The 26,741-nt window shown below is 36.7% G+C and overlaps 2 protein-coding genes across 5 annotated transcripts in view; one reads left to right on the forward strand and one right to left on the reverse strand.

Annotated features, from left to right (window-relative positions):
• The first annotated feature begins 30 nt into the window (after positions 1 to 30).
• ACBD7 (acyl-CoA binding domain containing 7) lies at positions 31 to 16,895 on the forward strand. Its single transcript, XM_007504930.3, has 4 exons — positions 31 to 291; positions 16,273 to 16,390; positions 16,496 to 16,558; positions 16,646 to 16,895. Exons 1-4 carry the CDS (start codon positions 280 to 282, stop codon positions 16,717 to 16,719), a joined length of 267 nt encoding a protein of 88 aa, XP_007504992.1. The 5' UTR covers positions 31 to 279; the 3' UTR covers positions 16,720 to 16,895.
• Positions 16,896 to 21,023: 4,128 nt separating this feature from the next.
• The window catches only part of OLAH (oleoyl-ACP hydrolase), an 88,307-nt gene continuing 82,589 nt past the window's right edge, over positions 21,024 to 26,741 (reverse strand). For all 4 annotated transcript variants that reach the window (XM_056800161.1, XM_007504935.3, XM_007504933.3 and 1 more), the window contains exons 7-10: positions 25,744 to 25,913; positions 23,161 to 23,237; positions 22,506 to 22,664; positions 21,024 to 21,872 (exon numbers count right to left, since the gene is read on the reverse strand). In XM_056800161.1, coding sequence (XP_056656139.1) covers positions 22,528 to 22,664; positions 23,161 to 23,237; positions 25,744 to 25,913 — 384 coding nt within the window. In that variant the 3' untranslated portion in view covers positions 21,024 to 21,872; positions 22,506 to 22,527. The remainder of the gene's footprint in view (positions 21,873 to 22,505; positions 22,665 to 23,160; positions 23,238 to 25,743; positions 25,914 to 26,741) is intronic.

A 26,741-nucleotide genomic window follows, 5' to 3' on the forward strand; every position in this document is an offset into this window, starting at 1 on the left:
AACAGCAGCGCCCAGTGCCCCTAGAGGGAGCCGGGGGCAGGGGGATGGGGGGGGCCCCGTGAGGTTGCTGATGTCACTCAGTTCCCCCCGGGCACTGAGTCACAAGCCTCTGGGCCAATCGGAAGCTTGAGGGCTGTGCCTTTCTGGGTGGCCGCCGGGGCTTTAAGAAGGAGTTGGGGAGTCTGCGGGGATGGGGGAAAGCTGACCGGTCAGTACCGCGTGAGCAGCAGCTGCAGTGGGGGCCCAAGCCTGGTTGCTTAGAGGAGTAGCGGCGCAGTCATGTCTCTGCAGGTAAAACTGGCGGTCCAGGATGCTGTCAGTGTCCTCTTCTCCTTGCTCGGTCAGGAGATAGAGGGCAGAAAGGATGCCCGTTAGTTACAACCTGCGGGGAAGGAAGAAGTGGGGTCGGCGGGATCTGGCCCCTCCCAGGTCCCCTGTCCAGACTGCAGGGCCCTCCCCTACCTCTCTTGTTCCCTGTCCTAGCTTTGTTCCAGGATGTCCGGGATGCCCAGAATACTTTAGTAGGCCTGTGATCCGGAGCCCATCGGCTTCAGCGCAGGCTGCAGGAGCTGGGCCAGCCAAAGCTCAAAACTCCTAAAGAGGTGGGCTGCAGCTCAGAGTTCTACAACTTTCTACAACCACCTGGGTGCTTTAGGATTGGGGGAGGGGAGGGGAGCATCTTTAACCCCCAGTTTTAATTAATCCAAGAGACTTTTGAAAGGCATTTATTTATGCGGGGCTTTCCCAAGGGAGGCTGGGAGGGATGAGGAGGGCTTTAATTCCTCTGCTCAGGCTGAGCTTTCTCCCTCACACATACACAAATACATAATAGAGGCATGTCCTAGGTCTCTGCAGTCGTGAAGGGATGTCTTTGAAATCTGTTCTTGTTTTTCCTGGCTACCTTAACTTGGCCACTGAACCCTTGTGCCTTTCTCCCTCCCCCTTCCCCTATTATGGTGCTACCAGTGCCAGGGAAAAACAAAGAAATAAGAGTTTTCCAGAAAAAAGCAATGCCAAGAGAATTAAGTTTTCTCTGAGATTTATGAAATAGTCTTCATCATTCCTTGCCTGGTCTGTGTACCTTTTCCCTTTCCCCATTTCTCTGTGTACCTTTTCCCTTTCCCCATTTCATGAAATTCCCACCCCCAAAACCCAACCCATAGGAACATTAAAATATTTAAGCAAGTATCTTTTACCATCTCTGCTTTTTTAGGAAACCAATCTGCTTGGATTCCACTTGAAAACTGATCATAATTCTATTTATTTATTTAGATTATTTATAATAGATAAAGGACCATTAGCACCACAGAAAAGAAAGACACAAACTAGCAACTAGGATCATGACATTTTGAGTTAGAAAGCAGGTGCCTCAGAACCAACAAGCTACTTTGTGAATTGAGCATGAGGGGGAAAGCAGTAACATAAACAGTAACAGCTTGGATCTCTCATTTTGATTTCAGTTCTCTTTCCGTTATCCTCAGGTCTCTCTATTACACTGTTTTTTTTTTCCCTTTAAGCTATTTGTATATTAAGTAATATCTATTAACATAACATTCAAAATGAGTCCTTACAGGGTTGATTTTGGCTAAGCAATTTCCACTGAAACCTTACCCTCTCCTTTTAGCTTTCCATTGGCATAATTACAAAGTACCTAATTTGTTGACTTCTTGCTAGTTAATGCCAAGGTGAATATAATCACTTAGTGAAAACTGAAGGAGAAGATGACTTGAATTGTTCTCTGTAAACCTCAAAAGGTTTCTGTCCTAAAGTAATCTTAGGTAGGGAGGAGAATGACCCTCCCATGCCAATGGGGTTCACATTCCAATAGACTATCAGTAGGAAATTTTTCCAGTATGAAATTTCCCAATGGTGAAATTTCCAACATTTATAAGTCTAAGAAATTTTAAGGTTTACATCTCCCAGACAGTTTCCTTTCATGACTGTTTTTTTTTTAATAACCCATATTAAGAGACTCAAAGGATTAACTCATAACAGAGACCTGAAATTCTACCTTGTTCAAATGATTTCTGTCTTCTCCCTTATCAAGTCTTTTATAAGTATTTGTATATATTATTTGTATATATTTGTATATATTTTATAAAATATATGTACATATATTTTAAATAATTAAACAATTATTTGTATATATAACAAGTATTACTAATGAGCTGGCAAAATTGGATGAATTGTTGACTTCCCTGTTGGAAGATGATGCCATCATGCATGACTGTACATTTGAGTATACAGCTGATAAGACTGGTTTTCTTTTCTTCTGTTTCCCTTTGCACATCCTCTATTTAAATTGCTAATGAATAGAGTAAAAATAATATATCTCTTTGCTTGACATAAATTAAGAAAATTCCTCAAACCTTGAATTGTCACACATTGCCTGTAAAGACAACACTTGATTTTTCCAAGGTTGCTGGGGAGAGATGATTTTTTTAACCTCTTACTGCCAGTTAGACTATAACTGCAACCCTTAACATAGGAAATGACAGCAAACTCAGGAAAACAGTAACAGACTGTTAGATTGGAAACAGAAGTGGCAGCATAAGCACAATTTGCTCATTAGTATGCTCCAACAAAACTGAGTAAGCTGCTTTTCTCTCCCTTTGAGCTATACAAAAATGGACTGAATTGTCTTAGGAGCTGGTGAATTCCCCCATCAGATGATCTCAGTTGAAAGTGTGACAACATACTGGACAAGAAGTCACTTTGAAAATCTCCATGGAGGCAGAGCTCACTACTTCCTGAGTCCATTCCACTTTTGGATAGCTCAAAGTGTTAGGCAGTTTTCCTTATGGAAAGCCTAAATTTGCTTTTTTTGCAACCACATTGTTCCTTCTTCTGTCAACAACATTGTCAGATGCCTTTTTCAAATGAAAACCTTCCAAATACTTCTAAGTTGGAGATCATATACTCCCTGAATCTTCTCTTTTCCTGGCTAACCATCCACAGTTCCTTCAATGTAGCTTTATATGAAATAATCTCAATCACTTCCTCCTCTGGATGCTTCTGCAGTCCTTTAATGGTCCTTTATAGTCCTTTAAAATGGTATCCAGAATTGAACACAACACTGTACATGTGGTCCATCAAGGATAAAGTGTAACAGAATCCTGGCCTCCCTAGAACTGAACATTATACTTCTATTAATTCAGCCAATCATTGCCACTATAGGCCTATACTGAGCAACTGCAGTCCTTTAAGAACTCCAGATCATTTTCTTTTCTTTTGTTTTAAACCTTTATCTTCCATCTTAGAATCAACACTGTGTATTGGTTGCAAGGCAGAATAGTAGTTAATAGCTAGACAATGGAAGAAGTTAAATGATTTGCCCAGTCACACAGCTTGGAACTGTTTGAAGCCAGATTTTTTCTCTGGTCTCTGGGCCTGACTCTCAATCCACTGAGCCACCTAGCTGGTCTCATTCCACCTCCCTCCAAAAAATGATTTTGAAAGGAACAATTCTCTAACCACACCTCTGTCATCTTATACATATGACATTTTTTGAAGTAGACCTGGAAGTAATCTCAGAAATTGTGTAGCTCAGCCTCTCCCCTCCCCAAGTTTGGGGAGTTTCCATTTACAATGCCCAAGGTCACAGTGGCATCAAGTTGACTTTCATTAACTCAGATAAAAGATTATATTTTTCCTATTAAAGTTTAGATCCAACCTACTATTCTATCCTGTTGAGATCTTTTTTGGATCCTGATGCTGTCATCCAACATTTTAGCTATCCCTCCTAACTCTCCTAGTCTTTGAGATGAATTTTTGGTAACAGCAATTTTGAAGAGCAAGGTTTGAAACTGGCATTGGTGCTAAGAGTACTTATACCAATAAAATCATGGTTCCTTGAAATATCTAAGGATTCCCTTTCTTCTCTTACCTAGTGAGAGATTCTTCTCCCACTATAACACAGAAGCACCTTCTCCTCAGGTAGAAGTTGTTAAAGTGGTTGGAAAGGAAGTCTACTTTCTTATAGGCAGCCAGCCTTTCCCTTGATGATAGTATTTCTTGGAAGGATATGTTTCTGTATACTGAGTCCCTAGAGAAACAATGAGAATTGAAGGCCAAGTTTCTATCTATTCCTCCCAAGATATTAAAACTCACAATCTTTTACTATTTCATTACTATTTTTAGTACTATTTCAGGTATTTATGCTTCAACATTTCAAGGATCTGTGATTTTGTCAGGATACGTATTTTCTCCATTAATTCAGGTGAGAACATACATACAACTCGGTAGATGGTCCTTGACAATTTCAATTACATTATCCATTGACTTGGCAAAGCTAAACTTCATTTACAACTTTTTCCTTGGGGAAATATGGCTGGAGTACCAAATAAGTGATTTGTCAACTTTTGGAAGACAAACTGTTGGTGAATTACGGACTATCTGGAGTTTTAGAGTGCCTTTTTTTTCTGTTAAATGAGAGACATCTGCAAACAAAACACAGCAAATAGAAGAGATGGAAGGGGAGGGAAAGACTCAAGGCAACAATACTTAGACTGAGCAATCATACTCTTTAGGATGCTATTTTTAGAACTTTATTTACATGTTTCACTACATGTTTTTTACATGTTACATTACACATTTTACAAAGAGACATTTTAAAAGGAAAACCAAAAAATAAATAACCAAAAGGAGTAGTTTTTACTTGGCATTTAAAATGAGTTAACCACTTAATCTGAATACTGAATTTGACCTTGAGTTTCTTGGCAGTTAATGTGAAGACAGGAACATGATGTATTTTATCATACTTGGTTGCAGACAAACTTGCATGTTTTCTTTTATCAGAGATAAAAGTTTTCTTAGAACTGAATTCCAAGAAAAATAATCTTATATAGGGGCATTAGGTAATATAACTGAATCTTCTAACCACAGTTTTATAGAAGGCAAAAAAATATTGCTTACATGTTCTTGTATCAATATTATGGAGAAACTCCTCTTTTTTGTATCAGTATTATGGAGAATTTTTTTATGGAGCATAACCTAGAATCATGATGGCACTTGTGCCAAATAGGGCACACAGATCCCTCTCTCTGGGCATACTTGCAGTCACACACCAGAATTCATTACTAGAAAGCCAGAGGGACTAGGGGTGGAGCTGTTCCTCTCCTGCTCTCCATGTACCTAACTAAGGACATTCCTCACTTTACCTAACCCTCTGCTCAGGAGCCCAATGGAAGTGTTCCTTCCCTCCCCTGTCTGGGGTAAGAGAGAGATTTGGGGGGAGGGGAGAGGTGAAGGGATAGAGTATAGTGCTCGATCTCTAGTGAGGCCATTGGCACAGCACTCCATCTCTAAAAGGTTCGCCATCATGTACCTAGACTATCAGTCAAGTCAGTTCTATGAGGCACAAAAATAACATATTTGAGAATCATTCATTTCTGATGATCTCCAGGGATAAAGTTCCAGGAATTTTGAGAAATAAATGGTGTTTATTAGACAAGTTCTCTCAAATATTAAATTTCTTAATTCATGTCTTTGGCAAGGTTTAGATTGCTACCAACCAATTCACAAGTGAATTCTCTGAGAAATACTCAAATTTACCAAGGGTGGTAGAACATATATCTATATTCTCTGCAACTGGGGAAGGCTGAAAGCTGGTGGGTTACTTGAGACAGAGAATTCTAGCTGTAATTGAATTAAAAGCTGGCCATCAGATTGCCAGAGGGAGCCAAATTGGCTGATGTAGGTCAGTAAAATACAGATGGTTAAAACTTCTGTCCTGATCAATTTGGGGATCAGGCTTTGAGTGGCCACCTGAAATCTCCATCTAAGTGAGATAGGGACATCCAGTATTACCAAAAAAAGTCCTTAAAGGGCCCAAATATTGAAATTTTCATTGTCAAGGGCTTCCTCAGACACAGGCCACAAAAGGTGCTCTTGGATAGAGTCATCATTTTCCTTAAAAAGGAACTTAAGGTAACCTTGGGCAAGTCACTTAACCTCTGGGCCTCTATTTTCTCATGTGTAAAAGGAGGGGGTTGAATTCAATACTCTCCAAGATAACTGGCATAGGGTATAAAGAGATAGAAAGATATGAGTTCAAATGTGTCCTCAGCTAGTTGTGCCCTAGCTTTGTTACTCTGGGCAAGTCGTTTAACCTTTTTTTTTTTTTGTCTCTGTGTCTTCAACTATAAAAGGGAAGATAAATCTTATCACCTATATACCATGATTGTTAGGAGAATAAAATGAGAAAATATTTGTAAAGAGCTTTGTAAGCTATAATGTACTTTATAAATCCTCCTCCTAAGTCCTTTATAATTCTAAAATCCAATGGTCCTATAAGTCTTTGTATATGTATTTGGGTAACTACTTAGATAAAACTCCCGAGTTCTGCTTCTTATAAGAATAAATGAAATTTTGGTCTGAAAAATTCTAAAGGCAAGTATCAGAGACAATCAGTTCTGTTGGTCATAAAAGAATCTTGGTGTGGCCTTGTAGCATCTTTGGTTTTGAATAATGATGATGGTGATGATGATAGCATTGATGTAGACTTTAATTATTGCAAAGCACTCTTACAAATATCTTATTTTATCCTCATAACAGCCCTCTGAGACCAAAAACAAGGTGAACTTTAGCTCATAAAAGGTCTTCATCCCAAGACAAAGAAGAAAGTGCCATTAAGTTTGCTCACAGTCTAAATTTCTTATTTAATTCATTTCTTCTGATCCAGTCATCAGGGTCAAGGGCATTTACTCATGGATTTTCGTTTAACACTTCATAAATTGGGGTTTTCATAATCTTTGGAATGAATAAGCAAGCCACTAATGCATATTAGAATAAGCCTTAACTCAGACCCTCTAACTTAGCCTAGGTGGGTCCTTGGAATTAGCAGTAGCCAAGCTCACTGGCGATTTGACGCTGGCCACATCCCCTAATCCCTGTTAGCCTCAGGTTTTTCATCCACCAAATGGGGATAATACTACCTCCTGAAGTTGTCCTGAGGACGAGATATTTGTAAAGCACACATGCTTTGTGTATAATAATTTTTTCATCATTCATTCAAAACATTTTGCAAACTTCAAAGCATCCTATACATGCCAGGATTGATATTGTTGTTATTATGATCATTAAACTCATTTTTCTTGGCTCCAGAAGGCACACCTAGGAATGATGAGTAGAAGTAACAGGTAGATCACTTAGATGTGTTTTAAGAAAAGACTTCCTGCAGGAGCCATTCAAAAATAGAACTGAATGATTCCAGAGAGAGTAGGGTCTTCCTCATTAGAAAAATTCAAGCAAAGGCTAGAGGACAATTTATTGGAATGGGTGTAAAGAAGAATCCTATCCAAGTATGGGTTGGCCTAGATCAGGGATAGGCAACCTTTTGAGCTTGGTGTGTCAAAATTCACCAAAAAACTGAGCATAACTTGGGTGGTGTGACACTTTGAAAAAAAATCATAATTTCATGATATTTACAGTTTAAATAACAAAAATGTATAATTGTAATATATAACTATTTAATAAACAAAAAACTAATTATTTAACTTACTTGCTTAGTGACTTCTTTGTTCATTTGTCAGTCAGTTTCTTTTGTTGGTTTTGACATTATTTCATTTGTGCCTGCCGTGAATTAAGATAAGTGAGGGGAGGGGGAATTCTTTAACTAACCTATTAGTGACTTTTTTGTTGCTGAATTTCATTGGCTAAACCTTCAACTGAAGGTTGATATTTTGTATACTTTAAGCCTAAGCAGGTGCTACTAACTTTATCTGTCAATCTGCTTTTGATATTTAATGCTGAGAATAAGATCTCACGAAAGTACATAGAGGGAAAAATTGTGAGTAAGGCCATTGCTATATTTTTCAGGATGCTAAAAGTGTCTGGTAATTGGTTCCAGGCTCTCCTCCATTGTACATGGGCTGGAGCTCCATTCAGTCTTCCATAGGCCCTGCCCCACCCCTCCCCAGATGGCTGACCCTGGGGCACCACAAGAGCAGGGGCTACTGCCCACCAGCCTGCCTGCCCTGCACTCCTCCTTCTTGCCTCCCGAGGGAGCCCCTTGTGCCCCAGCTGCCTGGCCCACACCACCCGTCACTTTCCCCCTCCCCCCATCCCCCTGCTGGGCCAAGGCATGGCCACAGCCATGGCTGCAGGTGTCCAGCTCTTGGTCCCCAAGGCGCCTGAGCCCTCATGCAGCCGCATGTCATAGAAAATGGCTACATGTGTCAGCGCTGACATGTGTGTCATGGATTTGCCATCATCGGTCTAGATGATCATTCAGCTCTAAGATTTTATGATTCTGTGATGACAGATAGATCATCTATTACCAGGCCTATAACTGCTGCTTTTCCAGTCTGGTAGGACTTGTTAGAGCTTGTACTCTTCTGGATGTAGATTTGAAGAACCCAGTGTCACCTTCCCACCCCAGTGAGACATAGGATTAAAACTTTATTGGAATCATGACACTAATTGTTTTAGTGTGTGTTGAGAATGGTGATTTGTGGACTCCATCAAGAGAGAAGTGGATAAGAAAGCATTATTAATGTATGATGGTTATAAATACCATTTGGACATATCATTGGTTCCTTATACATTTCAAAAGACAGATGAGGAATCCTAGAACATACTCCATTCTTAGATAGTGTTTAGAATTAAAATTCATCATAAGATCATTACTTTTTCCCCCTAATTCTTTTTTTATCCTATTTCCCCCAATTACACATAGATACAATTTTTAATAATCATTTTAAGACATTTTTCAATCCAGGTTTTTCCCCTCCCTTCTTTCTCTCCCCTGATCCCAAATGATATGAAATGTTATACTTGTGCTATCATGCAATGCATATTTACACATTCATCATATTGTAATTCCTGCTCAGTTAGAAATGAATAACAAAATTATTATTCAGGAAAGATTTCATGGTATAGTGGACAGGGAATGGCCTTAGAATCAGGAAGACTTAAATTCAAATCCAACTATTCTGGTAAAAATCTGGTTGTTGACCCTGGGGCAACTTAGTCAGTGTTGAGGGGAAACTCTCTAAGACTATAATATGAAGAGGAGATGACAATTTGTATTAGCTAAGGGAGTTTTCTTGCCCAGAATTCCCTATTTTAAAGACATTCTAGAAATTGCAGATTAGACCTCCCCTGTGAAAACTGAGGCTGTAACTTGGTATTTATATAGACATTATACTGTTTAGCTTGGTATAGATTTGAAAGTGAATGATAGACTGATGACTACTAAAAAAAGGTTTATACTTTTGTTTTTTCTCTACAAAACAAAATAGTGGAGTGAAGAGTTGTACCTAAAACCTGCTTTCTCTTTTCTCTATCTTGCAATTTACTAGAGAAAAAAGAAAGCATAGTATTTAAGGGATTTCCAAAAGGCTAAACTGGAGCGACTGAGAGTTTTGCTTTGTGAATGTAAATAAGCTGACAGTTTGAATTCTTCCTGTGGGAAAAAGCCAAACCTAGAGAATTGATTAGAGTAAGTAGTTTGACCTATCATTAAGTACATGATCTAAAAAATAATCTGCCATCAAGAAATCCTTAGGAGACTCTTTCATCTTTAGTACATAATTATATGTTTTAAAATAGGCAAACCTATTAGATCCTACCTAAAAAGGCCACTAGATCCTATAAAATATAGGAAGAACATTTTAGGATGGCATAGGAGAATTAAAACACTTTGCCAATAATCAATCATTCACTGAATCAATAGCAGTTTCTTAAGGACCTACTAAGTTCCAGTCACTACATTAGGTTCTTGAGATACAAAAGCAAAAATGAAAGAGCCCCTGCCTTCAAGAAACATAGTCGATCTTAGAAAACCGCATGGACATTTATGAGGAGAGTTAGAGTTTCATGGAAGGGTTCACTGCTATATTTCACTACTTTTAGACTCTTGGGGATAACTTTGTGGGTGACTATTCCTGTTAGCACTGTGGCTCATGAACCCTTCATGATGTATTGTTGCTGCTGTTGACTTGTTCAGCCAAGTCTGACACTGTACTATGACTCCATTGATTATAGTACTGCAATGCTTTCCATCGCAAAGATACTATTGTGGTTTGCTATTTTGTTCTCCAGTTGATTAAGACAACAGAGGTTAAGTGACTTGCACATGGTCATACAACCAGTAAGTATCTGAGATCAGCTTTGAACTAAGGTCTTCCTTACTCCAGGGCTCTGTCACTGAGCCACCTAACTGCCTAGCTTATATATTACCCACTAATAATAACTACCAATACTCAATTACACCAAACAAAAATGCAAAGCAAACACATACCAAAACATTCCATCCATAAACCTGAATCCCACTTTCCCACCAGAACACAGTGTCCATGAGGAGAGTAGGCACTCACAAAATTCTTAGATTGGAGACATATTCAGAGTATATGTAGCCTGGGCAACTCGTAACACTGAAACCATCAAGTTTAATATCCTCTTTTGGGCTTGGGAACTATCCTGTAAAAGTTCTCAGAAGAGTGTTTTTTCTGTGTGAACAAATGTTTCCCCTGCTAAGCTCTAAGTATAGACTAAGACCTCATTAGATACGACATGTTTCAGGTGAGCTAGATTTGATCCACTAGGTTTTTTTGTGATGCTCTACTTCTGAGATAGCCCTCTGTTCATCTCTGATATCAACTGGATCATATGTCACTTGTGGCTTCAGGCTTGGTTGATAGCTTTGGCTAACGTCATATTATGCTCTTTTGGGAAAAAGCAGTGGCCCTTGTCCGAATACTGGTAAAATGTGCTTCTCCTTCACCTCCACTTTCTTCTCCTCCTTTTCCCTTCTTCTACATTTTAATGACTTTCCCACAGAGAATATGGAGAACTGACACTCAGAGATCATACCAAGTATATAAATTTGGGCCCGAGCACATATTCAATTTCCTCTAATATAGTTTATTTAAATGTAGTAAATGTAGATTTTAAAAGTAATAGCAAAACTTAGTGACAAGTGATTACAGCTCTAGACCCTAAAATACTACTTATTCTCTGAGTAACCTCACTCCCTTAAGCTTCTGTTTTCTTATCTGTAAAGTGTTTGGACAAAATGGCTTTTCATCCTTTCTAGCTTTAAAGCCAGGACCCTATAATTTCACAGATCTTTAATCTAGGGGTATAGAAGATAGAGGGCCTTGGGATAGGGAATATCTTGAGTTCAGACTCAGCTTTACATACAAGTTGTGTGACGTTGGGTTAGTAATTTGCCTCTGTCTGCCTCAGTTTCCTTAACTATAAAATGGGTATAATAAAAGCAGTTACCTCTCAGAGTTGACTTGAGATTAAAATGAGGTATTTTTAAAAATTCTTCATTAACTTTATAGGGGATATAGAAATGTTAGCTAGTGTTGATTCTGTCATCACAGGATTGAGATGGATATGTACATATTATACATGTATATATATATATATTTGTTTTCTTAAAACTTAGGCAGCAAACAATGTGGTAAGGATACATTATGATGTAGTCTTTACATTCTTTATTTCTTTGGGCTGAAGATTTAGCAGAATGATTTCCAGTTCTTTCAATGAGATCAGAATATACAATAGTATTGGTCAGTTTACAAGCATCTATTAAGCATTCATTGTGAGCCAGGCACCTTGCTAAGTATTGGTGCTATACATAAAGATAAAATATTGTTCCTTTACTTTTTGCTTTTCTAGTATTCTGAGTTGCACTACCAATTCATTGATCTCTTCCATCTCTTTTTGTCAATGAAAGTGTTTAGAGATATAAAATTTCCCTTAAGGATTGCATTGGCTGCATCCTAAAATATTTGGTATAGTGTTTCATTGTTGTCATTTTCTTTAATGAAACTATCTCCTTTAGGCTACCAATTCATTAGGAATAAGTTAATCTCCAATTGATTTAAAAAGCAAACCCTTACCTTCCATTTTAGAATCAATACTGTGTATTGGTTCTAAGGCAGAAGAGCAGTAAGGGCTAGGCTGGGGGCTGTAATAAGGGACTATTTAAATGGTAAATGATAACTAAGATCAGAGCGGTTAATCATTTTCCTTCCTCCCTTCCTCTCTCCCTTCCTCCCTTTTCCTCCCTTCTTCCCTCCCTCTTCCTATTGATCTTCTATTAGTCTCTTAAATCAATTCAGAGTGACTTTATCGTGTCTCAAATAAAATACTCTTTCTCTTCTCTAAATTAAGTAAGGGGTTTATTAGGAAAGAAGGGAATATAAGAAATGGAGGGGAAGAGGGTTTGGGTTTTCCTTAATACTAAAATAAGTCTTAGTTTGAAGGATGGTAGAATAAAGTTCAATCTGGAAAATGGCTGATAGGTCTGGAAGTTCAGCCACTATTACAACAGAGCAAATCAGAGAGAGCTGGACTTTGTCTTTCTTTCTTCTGTCTTCCAAGCCAAAAGACAACCTTCAGACTTCAGTCACCAAAAGCCAAGAGACCTCAGACCCCTTCTGTCTTTCTAAGCCAAAAGGTCCAGACTTCAGTTGGTCTGCTCCCTTCTTCCAGTCACATTCCAAACCAGAATGCTCTCATTTGAATGACAGGTTATCAGTACCAGCTATTCCTGTCTTGTTGCAGGCTTTCCCAATTTCTCTCTTCCACAGGGTTAAGTGACTCATCCAGGATCACATAGCTTGGAAGTATCTGAAGCTAGATTTGAACCTAAATTCTCCTGACATGAGGCCTGACAATCTATCCACTGTGCTATCTAAATGCCTCAGCAGTAGTATCTTATACTTAGTCCTTTTTCTGTTTTCTTCATTTTATAAAGAAATCCCCAGTGTATTTGCAAATGTTTTTTCTGAACATCTCTTTTTGAATTAAGAATTTAAACACCCAGAAGCCTAAGCATTCATTTCTATACAACGACACATAATCTGGTAATCTGGAGCTTGGATCCTTTCCCCAGATCTAAGACTTTGGTAAGTGAGCTTTTGAGTCTTTTTGCTCAGAATCAGGCTACAGTTCTTAGCCATTTCCATTTACATATGTCAGCTACTTTTTTAGTTTCCCTTTATATGTTATCTTCTTCCACTACAATCTAAGTTCCTTGCAGGCAGGAACTCATAAAGCTCCCTTGCACTTGCATCGTCAGCAGTTGGTATAATCTCTGGCTCATAGTAAGCACATAATACATGCTTTTTTATTAATTCATTTCATTTATTCAAATAAGAACAGAAAAAGAAGATATATGACAATGATTTTATATTGCACACAGACACAAAAGCCATCATTTCTTCTGAATTTTATTCTTCTCTCTTCTATGCATTTTATGTCATTAATTCTTGCTTTTCTTTATTTGTATCATCTTCTAAATGTTTTCTTTTATCTTCCTGAGATAGGAGTCATAGAGAGCAAGTTTTGATGGCAAGAGTAGAATTTTTGTGGACTTAGTAATTTTTGTAAACTCTTTGCAAAGTTGCCATAGATATTTCTAATTATTCTTTATACATTTGTGAGGCTGATATGAAATTATTTCTCAGGTCTTTTAAAATTGGAGATTACATTTCTTAATGTATTGGCAGAAAGCAGATTGGTAACTGGTCTGGTGAGGTAATGGGAAGTAGCAACATTTATAAAAATGCATATCTGTTCCCTTCTTTCCTTTTCCCCTGCCATCACCCTGGGACAGACTGTTAGCACTTCATACCTGTATTATGGCAGTAGCCTGCTAGCTAACCTTCCTTTCTAAAGTCTTTTCCCAATCCAATCTAATCATCTACTCAGATATCAAAGTTATCATCTTAAAAACATAAGGCTGACAATATCATGTCTGTTCAATAACTTCAGTGGTACTCTATTTTGTCCAGGATCAAGCATACAATTTTTGCTTAGTATCTAAAGCTCTTCATAAACTGGTCCCCTCTTGTCTTCCTGGTCTTATTACACCTTACTCCTTCACCTCTCATCCCCATATGCTTTGTTATCCAGTAAGACTGAAATAGGAATAGTGGGTTGGGCTGTCAGGAGAAGTAATGAGAATTACTTTACAGAATGGTCACGCATGGTCTAGTTAGCCATTCTTTCAGGGACAATATTGAAGGAATTCTATATTTTTCGGTTGTGTACAATTCTTCGTGACTCTTTTTAGAGTTTTCTTAACAAGGATACTGGAGTGGTCTGCCATTTTTCTTTTCCAGCTCATTTTACAGATGAAGAACCTAAATGGGATTAGGTAACTTGTTCAGGATCACACAGCTAGTAATTGTCTGAGGTTGAACTTGAATTCAAGTTTTCTTGATTTTAGGCCTGTCACTTTATCCACTGTACCACCTAGTGGCTCCTAATTGGATGGAAATTATACTAAATGAAACCTTAAGGTTACTTCTTACTCCGAGAGCCCCCTTATTAAGCTTTTTCAATTAAAAAAATTAAAAATCTTTATACAAGGATGAGTACTTAAAGTCTTTGGACTACTTCTAAGGCCAGCAACATTTAAGAAATGGATCTATTTCTTTCTATAGAATATCTTTGGGGAGGATAGGATTATATATTTCTTTTTGTCCCACATACCAATTAAACCATAAAGTTTAGGTCTTTCATCATAATTAATTTATTCACTTAAAAAGAATGATTGTAGGAAAATTTCAGGCTACCAGAGAGATATTTGTTAATTTGACTGCTGGAAATTTTACTAAATACTTTATAATAATTTCCCACTTACAACATTTGCCAAAGTTTTATACATCAAAGCACAACCTCATTATTTACCAAAAGTGGCTGATTATATTGAAGTGCTACAACTTTGTGTTGAATGGCCGTTTCTTTTTCCTTGATCCTTTCTTTTATTACTGTAGTCAGGAAAATTCAAATATTTCTCTTTAAAAGACAAAGTTTCAAATTTTGGCACTAAAACTTGCTCTTAAGGAGATAATAGAACAGAAGATAAGGGCTTAGAACAACCAGTTCTAAGCAAGTATGAATCTAATGAAAAAATTTCATTCTATCTCTGTCTTTAGAAAGAATATATTGTACTAATAATACATATCTAACCCATAACCATGTAAGAGATAATTAATTTCCTTTTGTAAAGAAAATAGGGAAGGAAAAAATTTCTCTGGGCAAATAAAGATAGTAATGATGATAACAGCTATATATGTATTAAATATGATATAATAAATCATAAATATATGCTAATTAATATTCATCATGCTTAAAAGACTTACAAAGTTCTTTCCTTATTAGAGCTCTATATTGCAATTCTTCTTCTTCTTTTACAGATGAGGAAATGGAGACTCAGAGAAGCTTTTTCTTACGTGTCTTAGCCAAATAATTACCCAAGTATTACTTTTAGAGTCAGAATTCAAGACCAAGTCTCTCTCAGTTTCCAGTCAATCCATAGTTCTTTCCACACCAGACAAATAGAATGACCATTTATTTTCTGTAATATTTTATTTTCCTTCCCAATTACATATAGAAACATTTTTACCTTTTTCTCATATTTTGAGTTCTAAACTTATTCCCTACCTATCCTCTCCCATTCCTGAAAGAATAAGAAATTCGATATGATGATCATAGAAAACAATTTTTTTGTCATATTGGGAAAGACATATTTCACTAAAAAATCTCATGAAGAAAATAAAGTGAAATATTTTATATTTCAACCTGTCTTCAGACTTCATCTCTTCTTTCTCTTCTTTCTCTGGCAGTAAAGGGCATTTTTCAGCATGGGTCCTTTGGAGTTGTCTTGGATCATTGTATTGCTCCTAATAGCTAAGTCATTCATAGCTGACCATTGTACAATGCTGTTATTGTGTACAATGTTCTCCAGGTTCTGCTCTGCTCACTTCACTTTGCATCAGTTCATGTAAGTCTTTTCAGTTTAGATAGAGTGTTTATTCTTTACTATGTGCCAAGAACTTGCACAGTTCTGTTTGTGCACAGTACAGAGTGTTGGGGATATAAAGACAAGCAAGATCCTGTCTTCAAGAATCTCTCATTCTAATGGGAAAAGACCATACAGATTTTTCAAAATAGTTTTCCTTAGTTTAAGTAGCAGAGCCTTTAATAGCAGCTTAGTATTATTCACCCTTTCATTTTCTACCAACATAAGGAAGAATGATAATAATTAAAACAATAATGTGCTTTAAATGACACTTTGAAGTTTTCAAAGTAGAAAGGAAGAGTTACATATTCAAGTAGAGATTAGAATATTTGCTGAAAATGGATGCTTTTGAATTTAATTAAAGAGCCAGTTAGGTGTTTGGATCCATTGAACTTAGTGTCTCCTTATATCTGCTTTGCAGTAGGCTCAGACAAAAGATGCCATGCTTTGCCTGAAGGCAAAAAATGTACCACTGGATAACTTTCTTTCCCCTCCCTTTTCAGGATGATTTTGATAACGCTGCTGCAGATGTAAAGAAACTAAAAACAAGACCAAATGATGAAGAACTCAAAGAACTCTATGGACTCTACAAACAATCAGTTGTTGGAGACATTAACATTGGTATAGTACCTATACAATTCTGAACCGGGCAGCATTTGGGATTTTGAAAAATATTATGATGTCATCTAATGTAAACTTAAAAACAATCTGTGTTTCTTTTGACAGAGTGTCCAGGAATGCTAGATTTAAAAGGCAAAGCCAAATGGGAAGCCTGGAATCTCCAAAAAGGTATTTAATTGTTAAACAAGGTAACATATACTTCTTGTTTAGCATATCAGAAGATTAGCAAAGGTAATCTGTTTCTTTCCTTTTCAGGTCTGTCAAAGGAAGATGCCATGAGTGCCTATATTTCTAAAGCAAAAGAGCTGATAGAAAAGTATGGGATCTAGAATAGTGCTGGGGGGAATTCTTTTTCATTATGAAATAAAATAAACTAACATGTAAAGGAAGAAGTAATAATAATTCTTCATGTTTCATCTCACTCCTTAACATGAGTTGAAACATTGAACTTCATAGTATGTAGAAGGAACTTAAATAAATTTTTACTTTCAGTAACTATACAAAATCTGTGGGTTTTTTATTCTTTCTTTTTTAAGAAAAAGATAAAAGGTTGCTCTGTATGAAGACTGGATAAAAATGAGGAAATAGCTTCATTCTTATCTGGTATGAAATCATGACACTAGTATCTTCACACACTAGTATCTTCCCACTCTCATTTTAAAGTAAATCCCTAGGATGGTGGTATACACTGATATTCCTTGCTAGCAGGTAGGCCAAGGTTGGTGGATCTCTTGAGCTCAGGAAATCTGAGCTGTTAAGACCTGAATTGCTAAGCCAATCTGGTGTCTGCCCAATATAGTTGACATCAGTATGGTAATCCAGAGCCTGGTGTAGTAGGATGCCTAAGAAGGGGATGAACAAGCTAAGATGAGAGGCAAAAAGCAAAACTTGAATGCTAATCAGTAGTGGAATCAGGGGTCATGAGTAGATTCTGTATTTCCAGAATTTCCATTCCATATTCTAATTTCTTTAAGAATTTTAAAAATGAAGAAAATACAACCTCCCCCAAAACGGGTAATAATACAATGCTACAAATAAGCTGAGTGTTACGCTTTTGAAACTATATCTTGTGTAAGCTAAGAAGAAAAATCTATTAAATCATTGAAATACCTACTATTTTCCTTCAAAATTACTTCAAATTTAGTCACAAAACAAAATCAAAACTTAAGTTGAACATCTGGTGGGTAGGGACAGTGTACCTTAGGCATTATTATTCTAATAAATAGTTTGATCACAATGGATCTGGTGGACCATATGGTCTAGTAATGACAAATGATATAATGACAAAATAGAGAACAGACTTCTTGAGATCATTGCTGTATACTTCCAATAATAAAATAATCATTTTCATTTGTCTAAATCCTTTGAAGAATCTTGGTCCCAGCAGAAAATGAAATATAATTTTTTTGTGCCCAAACCTGAACTATATCTTTTGGGTTAGCAAAGAATTCACACATCATATAAATCATGTAACAGTTGTTCAATGGTATAGAAGATGTACCAAACAAAACCAAAAAAACCCAAACTTTCGACCTTGGGTTCCAATTGATGAATACTTCACTTCATTTTGCCCAGTCTCAAACTTTATGTAGTACTTTCCATATGCCCCATCTTTACTCTCTCTTCTTTAGAACTAAAAATAGTAATTAAAGTAACACTACCATCCTGACAAGGACACCCCCAATCAATTGCTTTATTATTCCAATCATCATTTTCCCTCTTTCCTCTCCAAAGCAATCCTCTTTGCCCATGACTCATATATGAGTTGTCTTCCCTATTAGGACCTCCATGGAGACCAAGAACTCTTACTTGTTTTTGTATCCCCAGGACTTAGCATTAACATCAAATTATTTTTCATTTATTCATTGAGAATAGGCTTTATCTACCATATAATAATACCCAACAATGAATAAAATGTCATATGAAAAATGCCTCAGTAATGATATCTTTCCTTTCATAGTCTGTTGATTTAGAATGAAGTCCAGGAATCTAGGGTGGTCTCTGAAGTGGAGGAACCTGGACTATGTATATTCTAAGGCTAATCCTGGCTTAGACCTGCCCTAGAGTACCTGAGATGGCTTCACAAATGTTTCACAAGAAGACAGTGCTACCAAAAAGCAGATGAAATGCAACTTACGGCTACAAATGGAAGAAAGAGCTTTCAGAATAAAGAAGTGATAGTTTTACTATATTATACCTGGATCAGATCACATTTGGAAGACTGCTTTCAGTTCTTGAAAGGTCTTGAATCAATGATATATAAGCATCTCTTGAAGGAATTCAGAATATTTAGTCAAGAGAAGAGAAATCTTTGGGTAGATGAAGGATTATAAATTAAGAGAAGGAATCTTCTGATAAGGCCTTTAGTCCAATTTTCTAATTTTACACATGAAGAAATAGGAAAAAGAAAGTTTACAAGCTCTCCCCTGGGTTATGCAACTACTTGGTATCTGGGGTGGAATCTGAACCCAATTATTCTTGACTTTGAGTCCAGAATTCTGTTAAGATTAAAATTCTATGGCAATGCTATATTAGTTTATAATTACTTATTAAATAATAAATTTTTAAAGCAGGCTGGAGAAAGAAAAGGCACCAGTTTCATGAGGCTGGCAGCTCCCTTAGCAGGCTCCTCCAAGAGCTGGGCCAATAAGCCTACTCACTCTGAATTCCTAAGAAAAAGGCCCCCACTTCCTCCTGGTACTCCAATTTATTCTCCTTGTAAAGTCCTTTTCCAAAAGAGGACTCCAACTTTACTCTGAGCAATAGAGGGTTCTTCTAGACCCTAGTGAGAGCCAGCCTGACAGGTAACGAGGATTATCCCAACACCAGAAGTCATGCAGAATGTGCATGTCCATTTTTTCTCCCTCCCATTATCTTTCTTCTACTCCTACTATCTTAAAAGGCTTGTTTACAGATAAACAAAAGGCTTTGTTGCCATTCTTATTCATCCAGAAGAGGGGAGGAAAGAAGCAAAATTATAGCTTCAATCTTTTTTAAATTTTTAAAAAATTTTAAATGTTTTCCCATGGTTACATGATTCCTGTTGTTTCCCTCCCTCTTCCCAGAACTGACAATTTCACTAGGTTATACATAGATTGTCACTCAACTCCTGTTTCCATATGATTCATTTTTGTAATAGAATAATCTTTTAAAAACCAAAACCCTAAATCATATTATATAAATAAGGGATAAATCATTTGTTTTCTTCTGGTTTTCTACTCCCACAGTTCTTTCTCCAGATGTGGATAGAATTCTTTCTCATAAGTCCCTCAACTTTGTCGTAGATCATTGCATTGCTTTTAGTAGCAGAGTCAATCACATTTGCTTGTTCCACAGTATTTCAGATACTGTGTATTATGTTCTCCTGGTTCTGTTTATTTCACTTCATATCAGTTCATGGAGGTTTTTCCAGTTCTTATAGAAATCAAGAAGTTCATCCTTCCTTATAGCACAATAGTATTCCATCACTATCATATAACACAGTTTGTTCAGCCATTCTCCAATCAAGGGACACCCCCTCATTTTTCAAATTTTTGCCACCACAAAAAGCACAGCTATACATATTTTTGTATAAGCAGATCCTTTCCTGTGTTTTTTTTTTTATCTCTTTGGGGTACAAACCCTGCAGTGCTATGGCTGGATCAAAGGGCAGACATTCTTTTAAAGTCCTTTGCACATAGTTCCAAATTGCCTTCCAGAATGGTTGGATAAATTCACACCTCCACCACCAATGCATTAGTGTCCCAATTTTGCCACATCCCCTCCAACATTTATTATTTTCCTTTATTGTTATATTGGCCACTCTGTATAGTTTCCATCTTAGATCAAATCTTTTCTCCCTTAAAACCCAAAAGTTGTCTTGGGGTGCCAAAGAAAGGGGTACAAGCTAATCTTAAATCTCCATGATTCTACTACATGAGAGATGTTCTTAAATTGAAAGTCGGTCCTGTGGAAGAGAGATTAGACTTGCTGTAGCTGGCCCCAGAAGACAGAAGTAGAAGCAATGGGTAGAAGCTGAAAAAAGGAAAACTTAGATGAAATTTTAGGAGAAAAATTTCCTCACAATTAAAACTAACTAAAAGTAGAAAGACCTGCCTTAGTAATTTGGAGGTTTACCGTCACTGAAAATCTTAACACAAAAGCTGAATGAACACTTAGATGTATCTAGGGGATTCTTTTTTTCAGGGGCATAAGTTGGACTAGATGGCTGATGAGATACCTTTCAAGTCTGGGCTTCTATGATCAGCAATGACCAGGCCTCTTAAGAGCCCAATTTATACCAGAAAATTTTAAACTGGGGTCCATCAATGTAGTTTAAAAAAAAAGCGATCCTTTTTATATTGTATTTTTATAGACAGAATTGTTGGTACAATTAGTTTCCTTTGTAATGCTATGTACTTTATGTATTTAAATACATTGTTCTGGGGCTCCGAAAGAGGCCATAACATAAAAGATTAAGAACCCCTGCTCTAGGCCTAACCTAGAATACTTTGAAGGACTGAAATCCAACAAGAGAAGATTTATTTGTTTATTTGATCAAGTGGAAAGCATGCTCCACCAAGGAACTTTCTCCATGGCATCTGCTTCACTGTAGGTTTGTAAAAATTAAAATTTGGGGAAATTGAGGCAGGGTAGAAATTAGTTTCTCTCTGCAAGGAGTATTATATTTTTGGAGGTTTATTAAAGGTTAAGGATTAAAGAAAATACAGAATAAGAAAACACATGTCTAGGCCTCTGGCCTAGACAACCTCATCTACATTATGAAAAGAGTGTCTGCTTGTAAGCGGAAATAGGAAAGAAAAAAGAGAAAGAGACTAAAAGCCTTTCCAATCAGGTTAAATACCCCATCTCTCTCTCTCGGCCCAGGTGAGAATTCAGTGATATTACAAAGCATTCTGGGGAAGTGGAGCAAGGACTTCTGGGGATTGAAGTCCTGGATTCAAGTCTCCATTTTTACAGGTCTTACACTGATCATGGCATATAAGCAAAGGAAGCAGTTGATAGTACAAACTATCTTTGTCCGGGATCTATTAGTGAGAGAAGTTCTCCAAACAACAACAGTTTAAAGGGTTAAAGGCTAGCACACACTTAAAGTTGCACATAATTTATTGTTTATTTTAGCACATAGTACTGAAACTCAAAATGAACCTCAGATTCAAAGCCCAAAAGCATTACAATGAGTTTGGACATACAATTGTATAAAATCTGAACGTAGAAATAATTTAAATCTAGTTTATTTTATTTATATTTTCATTAGTTTTACTATTATCCTCAGTAAATATAATAGTGATTCTTTTTAAAGGAAAATAATTCTGATTGAAATATTATAAAATCCTCCTCTAAAAAGCAAATTAACATTTCAATTGAACAAATAATTATTTCTAACATCTATGTAAAGCAGTGTTCTAAGGGCTACATTCTACTGAAATGAGACAGTTGATTGTAAATATATTTTCTTTCTTCTCAGTTTTGCTCTGTTTCACTGTAAAGGAAAGAGAGAAGTTTATAGAAAAGTTGATCCGGAATATGTTATTGGTGAAGAGGTAGGCTGGTGTGATATAGGGAGTGGTGTACTTCAAGGGAGGAAGACCTGGGTTTTCATTTCACCTCTGATACTAGCTGTGTGACCATCAGCAAGTCACTTAACTACTGTGTGTCTCAGATAAATCTCTGGGCCTTAGATATGAATTGTTCTGATCTGCCGGTGGAGAACATTCCCAAACCAGGAATATTTTACATTGATAAAACCATTTTTGAATTTGTGTGTTAATGGAAAAATAGATAATTTCGTTTTGTTTCTTCAACATTATTTCCATAGGTAAAATAATGGGGAAAGTACATTCATGCTTTAGCAATTGGAATAAACTTAATGAAAGCAATGAAAACCCAAATGATTATAATATAAAGAGAAACAGCACATCTTGTCCATCAAGTATATTGCTTATTTGTTTGAAAAGGTCCCATGACACACGGCAAGAAGGATATTTAGATTTAATAAGTCACCCTGATAATTTTTTTAGTCTACTAATAAACAATAGATTGATACAAATTAAAAAGATGAATAGTCATTTTGATTTCCTTAGATTACTGTGGAAAGGATGTGTAATTTACCTACCATCCACAATCAAAACTGAGCCTCAGATAAAATGTGACACTTCAAGGCTTTTGGTTATATAGTTGATGATGAAACTCTCATTGGAAGGGTTAATGAGATAAAAATGATCCCCAGGAAGCTTGTAATTATCAACACTCCCACTGGTTAGGTCCTTCCAACCTAAGAAATAAACAAAACAATATCAACTTTTAACCATACCCTAAAAGGCATTTCCTACTTCTGTGTATTATTACCCTTGGATCTCCCCAGACAGTCTGAATGCTCCTCTGATATCCTTTCAATGTTAGGGGAATGCAGAGAACCCCACACTGGCTCAGGGCGTTGGGTAGATAGAATAGCAAATCTACTTAATGATGTACCTAGTTTTCTGGGCGGGTACACATGGGTCCCAATGACCTGAATCATTGGGTGGAATGGCCACATAGTGAACAGACAGATCTACTGGAAAAAAAGACCTGTCACTATGGGGTATATTCCCATGAGCTATCCTGTCCCTTTACTTACCCAAAAACCTATTGATACAACAGGCTCATTGGGCGTGCATCTTGAATCCTCACCATTTATTATGACTAAGTTCTGATTGACTTCCCTCTATGGGCAGATCTGTGATGTAACAGTTAGTTAAATACGAAAGAAACCATTAAGAGTACTTTACCTTCCACTGCTACTATATCTTCAGTCCCAGAAAAGCATGTAAAATCACAAGAGAGAGGCTTTGATGGTTTGACAAAGCTGTGAACAGAAAAGCTGTTTCATTTTTCCTAAATATTCATAGATTTCATAATCTCTCTTTGTTGTTACAGCATCAATGCTCAAATGATTCACCTCCTTTCTTCTCCCCTCCCCAAATTAGCCAAAATCAATCAATCAGTCAAAAGTTATCAAACACTTACAATGTGCCAGACGTGTTAAGTACTTAATTAAAATGTTTTCACTGGGCAGGGGATGAGTTTTTTTTTTTTTCAAGAGAGATGCAAGAAATATTAGCTTGAGATCCTTGAACAATTATGAGTCCACCTTAGACTTGGTTCTGGACCCCTTCCATGAATATGGAAGTAACAGTAAGGTAGCAATAGTCTGTCCTCAAAATGTGCAACTCAGAGGTTGCAGGTCAAACATGAATCTTCCACTACAATGATCCATCATCCATTGCCACGCTGATGTCTCCCTTGCCACCTCCTTAGCAAGAGATCAGCAGTAGTCCTGAGCCAAAGCTGGGGTTTGGATGGGTGGGGTTTCAGATTTAAGTCAACTTATTTCAGTGACTATTTGGAGTTCAGTCAATTCAATTAATAATAAACTTAGTATATTTTGAGAAGATGTAGATGCTGTTGGGATATAAGAGAAATAAAAGTCATAGTCTCTACCCTTAATGAGCCTAAACTCTTCATTAGAGAGAGGAAAATATACTCCAATATGGGGAAAAATTATATTGTCTTATCATGATGATTAAATACCAAAAGGTTATACACACACACACACACACACACATATATTATATATACATACATATATACAACTTATAGAAGTCAGAATAGTGAAAGATAATGTGAGGGCTGACTATTCTAATTAGAGGAAGCCTCATGGATTAAGTGGGACTTTAGTCCTCTTAGAAAAATGAAGCATAAAAATGCTTATTGAAAATTTTTGCAAGATAAATAAATGGCAAGATGCCACTAAGTGGGCAAAACACAAAAAAATAAAACCAGGCTACCTTGCTATGGAGAATTTTACTATTGGTAACCAGATTAAATTAAATTAAATTAACCTTATTCCACTTATTTTTTATTTTTAATTTCTTTTTATCAACAAATTTTGTTTCAATACATCATACAAAAAAACCCAGTGTACTAACAATATCCTTCACAGTGCATCCTGGATGTCAGTTCAGCAAAACTACATGAGTGACTACAATTGATGGTACAGGTAACCAATCCTATACTTTGGTTATCTCCTTTTGTTTAAAGAGTCAGCATGTTATAATTGAGAGAAGGCCAGCATTGGGCAAAACAACCCAATTTCAAGCCTTCTCCAGAATATATTAGTGGTGTGATCTCCGGTAAGTCACTTAACTTCAAAGTACTCGAGGATTATAAATTATAGATCTTTCTTCCCTACCCAGATGAGATCATAGGCCTAGGTCTATGGTGGTGAACCTATGGCACATGTGCCAGAAGGGACACTCAGAGCCCTCTCTGTAGGCACAGGTGCCATGGCTCCAGAACAGAGCTCACCAGAATTCATTACTAGAAAGCCAAAGGGATGTGGGGCTGGGCTGCTCCCCTCTCCCTCTTCATTCTCACCTGAAGACATTTCTCACATCACCTGGCTGCTCCTCTAAATGGTTCACCAGCGCTGGTTTAGGTTAACAATAGGAAACATGTGCATGTCTTATTTATTTAAAAATCCTTACCGTCTGTCTTAGTATCAATTCTAAGACAGAAGAGTGGCAAGGAGTAGGCAATTAGGGTTAAGTGGCTTGCCCAAAGTCATATAGCTTGCCTGTATGTGTGTGTGTGTGTGTGTGTGTGTGTTTTATACTGAAGCACCTACTATGTGACAGGCACTGGAGATACAAATGAACAATTCTTTACTCTTGAGAAGCTTATATTATCTTATTTTATCTGTTTTGTTATTCTCAAAATTGTTTTCATTTATATAACTTTAATAAAGATATTTACATATGAATGTGTATATGTAGTGGTATTATCCTTTTGGCTCTTATCCCTATTCCAGTTGAAGGGTAATGGGAAATTGTAAAAACAAAAGTAGCCTGTGTTAGGGTAGGTCCAGAGCATATTAGTCAGAGTTCCTGATTCTCTCTTGGATAGTTGGTTGGAAATAACAAAGGCTGAATATGGTAGTGGAAGAAGCACTGAATTGAAAACCAGAAGATGTGAGTTTGAGACTTGGATTTGGTACTGACTTTGGGAATGTCCCTTAACCTCTATGTCTCACTTTTTTCACTCATAAAAATGAAGAATTTGGAGTAAATGTTTTTAAAATGCCCATTATCATTCAAAATCTAAGTTAAGCAATGCTGACTCTTTTTTTCTGTTGCTCTTCCTAGGTTTGGGTCTATCAAATAACAGCAGAATAAGATCCTAGTGTCCAAAATACTGGTCAGCAGAAGTTTGGCTCTCCATGTATACTTTGCATATATTTTTTCAAGTGTGTTGATGGGATAAAGAGTTTTTCTCCTTGCCCTCCCTCCCCCCTCTCTCCCTGCAACTCTTACCTGTAATTGCGTGCCATTTGAATATCTGCTTTAAAAACAGGAAGAAACATTTCCAAGAGTTCTTTGTTTTCAAGAATCTCCTTGGGAGTGCCACCCATATTTAAGATGAAATGGTGCAGTTGCTCTTCTGACATACTGGAAGTACTTGTAAAGTACCCATGGTAGGATTTCTTAAAATATTAAACAAAGTTAGTGTAATATGTCATATAGGACATTTAATTTCATTTCAGAGCTCTAATTATCAAAGGAAAGCTAATTAAATGGAACTTAGTATATGGAATTCTTTAATTGCAGAGTTTTAGCTCAGCAAGGATATTTCAGAACACTGAAAAAATTGCCAATCGATCACAGACAACTGTTCTTGGATCAGATTCCAATCCATTCTATATTTTCCAGCAAAATGACTTTTATTTACATCAATCCTCCCTATATTTATATCACCCCTCCCCTCTACAAAAACAAACAAATATAGTCAAATAACATAGTGAAAGGGGTAGAATAGAGATGGACATCCAGAGAACTCCACTGGTAGCCATGTAATATGAAAGAACCTAGGGGAAGGTCTTGTGTTGTTTAGTGTGTACATATATGTGTGTATATATATATATATATATATGTATATATATATATACATATACATAGAAAAACATTTGGGAGAAGAGATGTACAAAAAAAAGCATAGGATGAGAAAGAGAAAATGGGCTGAAATCTGTACTTTTGAGAAGAAAATATTCACATGGAAGATATAATAGATCCATTAAAGTATAGATATTTTCATACCAGGAATGCAAGGATGGTTCAATATTAGGAAAACCATCCACATAATTGACCATATTAACAAGCAAACTGACAAAAATCACATGATTATCTCAATAGATGCAGAAAAAGCCTTTGATAAAATACAACACCCATTCCTATTGAAAACATAGAAAGTATAGGAATAGAAGGGCCTTTCCTAAAAATAATAAACAGTATATATCCAAAACCATCAGCAAACA

The sequence above is a fragment of the Monodelphis domestica genome, chromosome 5 (genome assembly GCF_027887165.1).
Source record: "Monodelphis domestica isolate mMonDom1 chromosome 5, mMonDom1.pri, whole genome shotgun sequence".
Taxonomy (NCBI): domain Eukaryota; kingdom Metazoa; phylum Chordata; class Mammalia; order Didelphimorphia; family Didelphidae; genus Monodelphis; species Monodelphis domestica.

Coding starts and splice junctions, on each gene's coding strand:
- ACBD7 (XM_007504930.3), top strand. Junction 16,391..16,495: donor TGTTGGAGACATTAACATTG/GTATAGTACCTA, acceptor TTCTTTTGACAG/AGTGTCCAGGAATGCTAGAT. Junction 16,559..16,645: donor AGCCTGGAATCTCCAAAAAG/GTATTTAATTGT, acceptor TTTCCTTTTCAG/GTCTGTCAAAGGAAGATGCC.